The sequence below is a fragment of the Gastrolobium bilobum genome, unplaced genomic scaffold (genome assembly GCF_033153095.1).
Source record: "Gastrolobium bilobum isolate Gb01-03AN ecotype WA unplaced genomic scaffold, APGP_CSIRO_Gbil_v1 utg494, whole genome shotgun sequence".
Lineage (NCBI taxonomy): Eukaryota > Viridiplantae > Streptophyta > Magnoliopsida > Fabales > Fabaceae > Gastrolobium > Gastrolobium bilobum.
Genome location: NW_026898552.1, coordinates 26,795 through 38,059, shown reverse-complemented (window position 1 = coordinate 38,059; position 11,265 = coordinate 26,795). Strand labels below are relative to the sequence as shown.

The following is an 11,265-nucleotide window of genomic DNA, read 5'->3' as shown; positions in this document are numbered from 1 at the left end:
TGCAACCAAATGAATTGCACATAAAACATAATGAGGGAGAGGTTCTCATAGCTCTAAGTTAACTGCACTTGCTTGCACTTGCTTGCTCTGTTGCTTTGTGTAGCAATGCATTTGGTGGCCTTTACAACAACACACAGCATAGTGTTTTTTTAGACCAATACTTACATATATAAATTGTAGACACGTTAATTTATTGGGGCATGGAGTATTCCTTCTGTTACTTGTTTGAATATTAAAAACAATATAACGAAGAATTTTATTATTATTATTATCTGAATGGGATTCGTTAATGGCCCTCGACATAGTGTCTTTGTAAAACTACGTTTTTAGCAAATTAAATATAATAACTATTCACATATTGCAATAAAAATAAAAAAATAAAAATAAAAAGCGAGTCATAGCAGGATCTCAAATAGCTAGTGTCATGGAATTCTTAGGACAAGTCACAAACCACGTGGCACTGTTCCAACATGAAATATAGAATCTTATCTCATTTCTTTTTTCAAAAATATAAAAAATAAAAATTACAAAAGTTTGACAGGTAAAGCACTGAATATAAACAGATGCAAAAATGTGGCACACCTGCATATCCTAACATCTCATTCAGCAACTAGAAAAATTTCACAGAAGGGATGTGACGAATTTTATGCCAATGCTCTCCTCCCTCCTTCTGAAAGCGCTGCTTAAGTAATGGACAACCAACAATCCCTAAAGTAGAAAGGGAGTTGGGTAGACCCTCCTCTGGCAAGTACTCAACACAAGGGCAAAAACAAATATATAAGGTTTTTGAGAGATTTGAGATGGGAAAATCCTCTGTAGTTAATTATTCTTAGCTCTGAACAACTCCATATACAGAGATGGTCAATATTGGGTGGCAGCAGATTCTCCTCCGGGAAGGACTCCACGTTTTCAAAGTCATCACTAACTATGAATTGTTTCAGAGAATGAAGTTTGGACAAACCCCACTCCTCTCTCCACTCCTCTCTCGAAGCAATCAGTTTGGGGCATCTCCTTATTGCGAGGCTGCTCAGACTGGAAGGAAAACCTCCCTCAGGAAACGATTCCAGCTCTGGACAATCATACAATTTGAGAGAATGAAGATTGGTGAACATGTCTAGTGTGAAAGGCCACGAGGAGGAAAAGTACCCCTTTGTAAAGTGTAGAGTGGGAAGAGGAATGTAGCTCAATTTCAAAGAGGAGACATTTGGAAGTTCACCAACCTCCAACACTTCAAGAGAGGTATTGTTCAATAGAATTTGCTTCAAGGAGGACTCAAATTATCGAGTTCCACTAATGTCCACTTCTTTCAAGTTGGATGGCAATATATTGACTGAAATGTTTTCACATCCCTTTAGTCGTAACTTAACAATATTAGGAGCCTCGGGAAGTGAAGCCTCCAACTCGTGGCATTCATGAATAGCTAATATTTGCAAAGAAGGAAGGTGTTGAGGCAGGGCATTTTTCAACTTGGGACAGTCGAATATGTAAAGCTCTTTAAGAGATGGGAAACCTTCACCATCTTCCAAACATAACCATTCCTTCCATCTGAGCATATCTCGAAATTCCAAGATTTCAAGAGACCTGAATGGATCAGTTGACAAATTATCACCGTAAAACTCTCTACCAATGATCTCTACCTAATCAAAGCCTGAAATAAAAAGCTCCTTGAGAGAGGGGAGCTGCCCAAGCCAATCTGGAAATCTTTTTCCGCTATAGTGAGCCTATTCAGGTTGCTAAGGAGTTGAAGCGCCTCCAAGACACGATAGTCATCGTTTTCTCCACTTCTGCCACCAAAGCTCAACCGTAATTCTTCTAAATGTTTATTATCTTTCAAATTGGTTCCGCTGCATCTGCAGGATCAGTCACATTTTCCAACCCTGAAATATAAAATTCTCCTTGAAGGTTACCTGATTCGATTTGAATGTTGTATAATTTGCAGACAATGAAATTGTTTGGGTGCAGTTATTTGACTGAGCTCCTATCAGATTTTTACAAACTAATCAATTTACGTCATCTTGAGCTGGAAGGCACACCAATTAAGAAGATGCCAAAACATATAGAAAGACTAATCCATCTTCAGACGCTGACTGATTTTGTTGTGGGAGAGCACAGTGGATCTGATATCGCATATAGGAAGGCTAATCCATCTTCAGACGCTGACTGATTTTGTTGTGGGAGAGCACAGTGGATCTGATATTAAGGAGTTGGCTAAACTGAACCATCTTCCCATCAGATTTTTACAAACTAGTCAATTTACGTCATCTTGAGCTGGAAGTCACACCAATTAAGAAGATGCCAAAGCATATAGGAAGACTAATCCATCTTCACACCAAGACACGATAGTCATCGTTTTCTCCACTTCTGCAACCAAAGCTCAACCGTAATTCTTCTAAATGTTTCTTATCTTTCAAATTGGTTCCGCTGCATCTGTAGGATCAGTCACATTTTTCAACCCTGAAATATAAAGTTCTCCTTGAAGATGGTTCATTTTACAAAATCAGTCAGCGTCTGAAGATGGATTAGTCTTCCTATATGCTTTGGCATCTTCTTAATTGGTGTGACTTCCAGCTCAAGATGACGTAAATTGACTAGTTTGTAAAAATCTGATGGGAAGATGGTTCAGTTTCGCCAACTCCTTAATATCAGATCTACTGTGCTCTCCCACAACAAAATCAGTCAGCGTCTGAAGATGGATTAGCCTTCCTATATGCGATATCAGATCCACTGTGCTCTCCCACAACAAAATCAATCAGCGTCTGAAGATGGATTAGTCTTCCTATATGCTTTGGCATCTTCTTAATTGGTGTGACTTCCAGTTCAAGATGACGTAAATTGACTAGTTTGTAAAAATCTGATGGGAGCTCAGTCAAATAACTGCACCCAAACAATTTCATTGTCTGCAAATTGTACAACATACAAATCGAAACAGGTAACCTTCAAAGAGAACTTTAAATTTCAGGGTTGGAAAATGTGACTGATCCTGCAGATGCAGCGGAACCAATTTGAAAGATAATAAACATTTAGAAGAATTACGGTTAAGCTTTGATGGCAGAAGTGGAGAAAACGATGACTATCGTGTCTTGGAGGCGCTTCAACTCTATAGCAACCTGAATAGGCTCACTATCACAGACTATCGTGGCAAAAGATTTCCAGATTGGCTTGGGCAGCTCCTCTCTCAAGGAGCTTTTTATTTCAGGCTTTGATGAAGTAGAGATCATTGGTAGAGAGTTTTACGGTGATAATTTGTCAACTCATCCATTCAGGTCTCTTGAAATCTTGGAATTTCGAGATATGCTCAGATGGAAGGAATGGTTATGTTTGGAAGATGGTGTGAAGGTTTCCCATCTCTTAAAGAGCTTTACATATTCGACTGTCCCAAGTTGAAAAATGCCCTGCCTCAACACCTTCCTTCTTTGCAAATTGCCTATCTCATCAGCTAGCTTCTCCAAGAAATAACAATATGTGAATGATAACACCCGCAAATATTTTAGTGTTGAAAACATAACATTGTTGCATATCTTGAAGCCTGGGTCATCATCTTCCCTTATTTTTATATCTACTGTGTAACCCCTTACATTTGTAAATTTGCTCTAATATTTTATCAACATCTTTTACTTCATCAGAGCACCACCAAATGTGACGTGTCTTTTCAGGGATATCTGGCACCCTATCACCATCTATTCGTAAACAAAATTCTCCTGACACCGATTTTGCTAAATCATTGACAAGATCATGCATGACGAAGCAATCATCTCTACCTCCTGCTGGTTGGAAAAATGAAATTGAATACCCAACTCTTCTTCGCTTTCATCTGTTGGGTTGCATTTCAGCAAACCTTCTGCCATCCAAAGCCTGATTAATTCTTCCTTTATGAACCGGTAACCTTTGGGAAACAAGGAACAATAAGCAAAACAACGCTTCAGATTGGACGGAAGGACATGGTAACTCAATCTCACCGGATTAATGTTATTTTTATCCGATAAAATCCACCTATCAGACTTCAGTATCTTATTCCATACAAGGTGACAAGAAGCCTCGTACCTTGCGGGTAATAAATAGCCTTGAGCTTCTTCTTCAGTGCTGCATTAGTAGCAATCTCATCTAACAGTTGTTCTGTCTCATACGCAACATGTGTGAGTTCATCAAGCCACTTCTTCACCCGCGGGTTTTGGTACTGCTTTTTCTCTGCATCATCCAGCACTTGGCTGATAGAATTTAAGGTTATCTCAAGTTTCTTCAGCAGCCCAGCCTTACGTTCGCCTCCACGGAAGAAATCACTGGATGCCAACCCCTGCAAAGTCAGTTGAAAGAAAGACGAAAGAAATGCTTCTCCGATTAGCTCCGCCATGACTTTCTGTGACCCAACCAACCTGAGATGGAATATTGAGAGCACAAAAAAGGATCAATATGAGATGCTCGAAGATAAGTTATGTCATTTAAAAGAATAAATATTTTTTCCTATAAATATATTCAACTCTTTGTAATGCTTCAAATAAACTTATAGAGTAACAGCACATAATAAAAATATATATATTTTTCTTATTTTGTAGGAAAGAAATTATCTTATGTTGTAGAAATAAAAATATCAGTGGAACCCACAGATAATAGGAGAAAGAAAAAAGAGTGGTGGGACCCAACCCCTTTTTATGTGTAGAAAAATTATTTATCTCATGTAGAATGAGATAAACATAACCCTAAAAATAAAATAAAAATGCAGGTTTATATTAATTGAGTCAAATGAATTTAAGTCTTCTAGTTGTTTAATGGCCTATATGAAGTTGCAATTAACTTCCAAATTTTCTATTTAATTCTCTATCTACTATTTCCACTATATATGTTTGAAACTTCCAACAGCTCTATTTTTTATTTCTCTATTTAAATCCACATCTACCATTTCATCTATCCTAATTTCCTATATATAAAATGTGATATAAGAATTACGATAAATATTTTGCTTAAATCTTTAATGTATTTTTCATTTTAAATTTTTGATTTGTTGCTTACTTTGATGGAATTAAAATTTACGTCTGTTTAGCAAAAAAAAATTATGTCCAAATATTTATAGCTTATCCATTCTTATTAATTGAAAGTTCATATAATTAAGTTTAATTTGTTTTAAGTTTCATAATATCAAAATGTATGTATACTAAGATCTTTTATTTTAAAGCATAACAATAAATTAAACAATCAATATTGTAACTCATGTTCTATAATTAGATGCCTTTCTTGTTTACATTAGCCTGTGCCTTTTATTATTTACTATGTGTTAATTTTGCAGGCAAAGAATTTAAATATTACAAATTAAATAAGAAAATATTAAGAAAAAAAAACAATTTAGAATCTATTTACAAATATATAGTAAGGGTTTGATATTTGTCATCTTAAATGACATAAGTTATGTCGTTTTAGAATCTAGATAGACACAAGGAATAAAAATTATGGGAAAGGAAGTGAGTGGCTTTTTAATTTAAATTTTAAATAAAAAAATATTATCTTATCTCTATTTCTCTCTTAAAATACATAATTTTATGTTATTTAAAATAAAATAACTTTATATTGTTATAAAAAAAAAAAATTATATTATTTAAAATGACAAATAATTTTTTCTTATAATAATTAGTCGCGCAACTTACCTAATAATATGTATACGATGAATTGTTTAGTTGCACAACTTACCTAATAATAATACGTGACATAAAATTTTTAATAATTTTACATTAAAATTTTGCAATGACTGGTGGAATTAAGTAAGTTTTTTCTATCCACATACCTTTTTAAATTTGCGCATTGATAAATTCCCAAAGGTATTTGGTCAAAAGAAATTTTCGAAATATTATTTACCAACTTATTAATTCAATTGTACTTATGCATGGCTAATCGAATCTATTGAGACTTTCTATATAATATATTAAGGTTTTATTTGAGAATTTGGAGGAAAAGGGAAGAAAAAAAATTCAAGGAAAATGGAGGAGAGGAAAGAAAAATGAAATGTATTCTTTTCCCTTATTTGTAAATTAAAACTTTCCGAATTTAAGAAACTTTAATTTTAGAAATAATAAGAGTTTTGAATAATTTTATGAAAATTCCTAAATTATGGACACATCAATATTTGTATTTGTCTTTATAATATAACAATAGAATTTTTTTACGGATACATCAATATTTGTATTGTTTTTTCATTTTTTTTTAAAATTATGGACAACGTTAATTGTCTTTATAATATAACAAAAGAATTATTCTACATCATATACTTGTTTCCTGTTATAAATGAATTCGCTTTTTCTGCAGTAAATCTAATATGATATTATTTTGGGACAGAAATCATGATATTTTTGTAATTTTAATTTATTTCAGAATTATTATAGTCTTTATAATTATAATTTTTTAATTTTACAATCTTAAAATAACATCATTTTAAAAATAAATGCAAGTAACTTATATAAAATAACTGCAGAAATATTTTTTCTGTTATAAAATATGGGTAAAACACTTCTTCTTTGCAACCATATAGACTCACCAAAATCTATGACGTATTATATTTATTTATTTTTTCAAAAAATATGATGAGTCTCACACTTTTTCTCTTTGCTGATAAATCTGAACCTCTACAATAATAGCAGAGCTATAAAGCCCATAAAATATACTATAGTTTTGAAACCTTCCCCTCGACCCTCGTAGCCCTCGAGGCTCACGGGAAGTCATATAATTATTTTACAACTTCGTTTAAAAATATATATAATATTACGGTATGCGTTTTACTTCTGAAATTATAAAATAATTATAAATTTAATTAAAAAATTAGTGTTATAAAATTGAACCCGGTTAAATCGAGTCAACCCAAAATCTGATAAATCAGTCAATGGATCAATTCAAGCCAAGTATTGGATCTGTCATGCATCAAATTCGATCAAAATCAATGACCTAATCGAGTCATGCATTTTTAGGGTTACAAAATTGTTTCATTTTGTCAGAAAAAAATATATAACTCATTTTAAATTTTTTTATAATTTTATTTACTAGTAGTATACTCTTTTACAATGACCTCAAATCTCAACTTCCAATACTGAAACAATTTGTGGAATAATGAATTAAAAGAATGTAACATATTTCATTTTATTTTAATGTAGATGAATTGCAAAAATATGAATTCACAACATCTGATATTTTGAATGTCATTAAAAGAAATGTTTATAGAGATTTTGAATTGCAATTTAAATTGACATAATAATAACGTATATTTTTATTTATTTATGCTTCATGAACTTGTAAAAATATGATTGCTAATTTTTGAACTTATTTAATGAATTTTATTTAATGTATTTTAGATATGGATATTGGAATTAAATTTAGATATTTGTATTTATATATATTCAGATCAACCGATCCAACCAGTAATTTAATATTCTACTCGGATCAATATTCAGGTCGAGTTTAATAATATCGACAAAAACCACATATTGTGCAACATTATTACCTGACTAACTATTTAATTAGGAGACTTCCTACAACAAATGGCTTATACTCCAAGCTGAAGCTAATACATTTTTTACCCTTTATGTCCTATTTTTCATTTTTTTTCTCAAGCTTCTAGCCCCACAAACAAGGCATTCCATAGTACATGCTTGCATCCAATACAAGACAATCCACGTAACAGTGACGAAATTGCTGCTCTTCATTAAATTTGCAAAGGAAATTACAAGGGGAAACAGTGAAAACAATTGTTTTCACTTGTAAATTTTCGAAAATACGAAAAACTAATAAAAATAAGGTGATCTTTTTTGTATTTATACATAAAAATAACGGTTTTTTTATCCTTTTACTCTTTATTAATTAAATAATAATTATTTTGTCTTTCGTTCAAAATTATCTATCAATTTGAAGGAAATCTTAGATTTATGCGGAAGCGGTTTAGGACCTAGTACATTGGTATGCTTATCGAATCATCCTTGTTTCACAATTACCTCTCTGTGCGCAGGTCTCGTGTAGAATCTTCCCTTGTAGGATTCCTCTTCACGAACAGCTCACCTCAGCGCCGCAGCACGAACAACCTCCTTGAAGCTGGATTGTGATCTTCCAGACTATCTCTCGAGGAGGATGAGATGGTTGTGTGGGCAACCGTTCAGATGATGAACGTCTGCCTCTTGGGGTTTGTTTCTGATGATCTGTTCACCTTGGAGGCACAAGAGGAGAAAACTATGAATATATACGCTTAGGTCTTAGACATAACTCAACCCTAAGCCTCATGGGCTCAAGTGTCACTGAAGCCCAATAGGACTTTAGTGACCAAAAGAGAATATATCCAACAATCTCCCACTTGCTCTTTAAGATACAAACTTGAGTTCGTAAACCCAAGGCCATGTAGCCCATAAGCTATCATCATCTGATAATATACCCCATCCCTTGTCTCGAGCTAGCCTGGGGACCTACCATTTGTCATTGATCAAGGCTCCTGATAATCTTTGAAAGATTATCTAATTCGGCGCTACTCCACTAAAAGCCCGAACGTGAACTCCAAGATTAATGACCTTTATAACATGAATATGCATTGCCCCTTTGTAGAATGTCTATAATTGATTGACAAGTTTTCTGTAACTCAATCAATTATTTATTCCCTTGACTATGATAGTTTCTCTAATGGATTACATGCACTGGCCAGTGTCTTTAATATCCAAGTACCGAAACCTATCAAGGGGACATATCCTACAAATTCCATGTTGTTTATCTCATAAATACCGATAATCAAATAATCTCACTCCCAAAATACCGAGTTATTGGCCGTCAATAGATCGAACCTCACCCGTTGGTAAATCAAAGAATGAAAACTATTTGATTACCTATTTATAATAAACTCAGGATTAAGAGCAATCACATAACTAGTTAACTGGAGATTTGATACCTTATGACAGAAAAACAACCTTAATCAAATCTCTCATTGATCCTTTCAATGTGAATGTTAATTCACACCAATATTTTACAATGATTCGGACAAAATCATTTCATAAAATATTGCAGCCTGAATAAAGTGCCCAACTTTATTTAACGGCTGTGACTCCATTCATCAATTGTGAGATCCTATGATCATGTCCTCCATGAACGTATCCATATGATCATATACTCCACAATTTGATCCGGACCTTTATGTTTGTAAATAGTGCGCAAAATAAATAAATAAAACCTTATTTATGAAATTCAGAAAATGATTTTATTGTTTCATCGTCTTATTCCAAGAGCACAATAAAACCAATAACTCCCACTTGCTTAATGCAAGTCTGAGATCATCCTAAGACCCAAAGAAGTAACATGCCTCTCGAACACAAGTTCAGGCAAACTCTTAGTAACTGGGTTTGCAAGATCCACCTCTAATGCTATCTGAGTTTAGTGAAAAACTCATAGCTCGAGGTTGATTTTCTTGAGTCAATATCCACTTGAAATAACTGAATTTTTGAAAACTCAACTTTTCAAGACTCCCACTAGAATATATCAGCATATAATCTCTCGTTCTCCAAAGATACTTGAGTACATGCTTAACAATAATCTAGTATTCCTCTAGGTTCAAAATGGTACTATCTCACTACTCCCACTGCGTGACAGATGTTTGGTTTAACGCCGAACATGATATGCGTGAGTCTACCTTTGCCAAAGCATAAGATATCTTGCTCATGCATTCTTCCTTCTTAGAAGTCTTTGGTCACTCCTTAGGAAGATGAATTCCACATCTGAGAATTATAATTCTTCTCTTAGAATTCTCATGTTGAATTTTGGGTTTTGTCAATGTAAGTAGCCTGAGGTGATGCCAACAACTTATTCTTCCGGTCTCATAAGAGTTTTATACCAAGAATATAATTGGCTTCCCCAGTACTTCCATACCAAAACACTAACTTAGCCAACTCTTTATGCTTGATATTACCTCCACATTGTTTCTAATAAGGAGCATATCATCTACATAAAGTACCAGAAAAGCTACTGTCTTCCGTTGTATCCTTTACATACAAATACACATCATTCATCAAGGTTCTCTCAAAATCAAAATTTTGATAACCTGATCAAAACTGATGTTTCAAGACCTGGATGCTTGCTTAAGTCTATGAAATAGACTTTCACAACTTGCATACCGTGTGTTCCTACTCATTTGCTATAAACCTTTTTGGTTGTTGTATGTAGATATCCTGACATCCAACTCCCAAAATGAAATCTCATAATTGAGACTTATAGCAACTAAGAGAATCTGGATAGACTCAAGCATGGCGTCTGGCAAAAAATGTCTCCAAGCTAGCTTTGAAGGTTTTCACCTTTCTGTCCATCCTCTCTTTGCCTTTTATGTCCACATGCACCTTGTGGGTTTTACCCCTCTTGGTGTATTTACTAGGACCGAACGGAGTTGAAATACAAGTATTTCATCTCATTGTTCATAGCCTGAGCAACACTTGATCAACAACATCTTCTAGTGCATTATCGTAACTAGTAGGATCAATATCACTCAACAAGAGACAACTTGAGAGTTAACAAGGTTCTCTCCCATTACGAATGTACTGCACTAGACCTTGTGTATTTATAGGTAAAACAAAAAGTAGGTCAAATGATGGATCTTCAATTTCTTGAGGATCCGCTTATCCTTGATATTGTTCCTTTACATGTGATACTAATATTTCTACTAGTTTCACTTATATATTATCATGTTGAATTTCCAATCATGGTTCTCTTGTTTGTTCACTTAGAGATATATCTATCCCCTCTTGAACAATCAAGGGAACAATGGATGAAGCTTCTAGAGATTCTGGAAATTCTTGATCTGAGATAAATCTCATCGAGAATAACCTAACTTAAGAGCTTGTAATTTCTTATCTAGTCCTCCTTTAAGAAAATCATGTGAGTGCTCACTTAGATTATCTTGTCCTTAAGACTAAATAAGAAATCATCCCTAGTTCTCTTAGGGTAGCCAAAAGATATGCACACTTCCATACAAGATTCCATCTCATTTGACTGCTGTTGTAGGACGTGTGTCGTAGCACCCTAAATTCGAATATGGTTTGATCTGGGCTTGCACCCCTTCCATAATTCTTTAGGTGTCTTTACAACAAACGTTGACGGAACCAAGTTAAGAAGGTACATTTCCTTCTCTTAGGCATCTCCCTTGAACAACATTGACAAAGATGAATAACTGAACATGATCTTCACCAAGTCTAGAAATGTTTGATTTTTGCATACTGCAACTTCATTCAACTAACGCGTTCTTAGAGTTGACAGTTACGAAAACTATCTCCTCTT

At 34.0% G+C, this 11,265-nt stretch overlaps 1 protein-coding gene across 1 annotated transcript in view; it reads right to left on the bottom strand.

The window, feature by feature from the left end:
• Nucleotides 1-610: 610 nt before the first annotated feature.
• Nucleotides 611-11,265, bottom strand: part of LOC133317347 (putative late blight resistance protein homolog R1B-16) — a 30,496-nt gene continuing 19,841 nt past the window's right edge. The window contains 5 exon segments of the mRNA XM_061519208.1: nt 611-787; nt 789-1,637; nt 3,363-3,558; nt 3,560-3,788; nt 3,791-4,041. Coding sequence (XP_061375192.1) covers nt 611-787; nt 789-1,637; nt 3,363-3,558; nt 3,560-3,788; nt 3,791-4,041 — 1,702 coding nt within the window.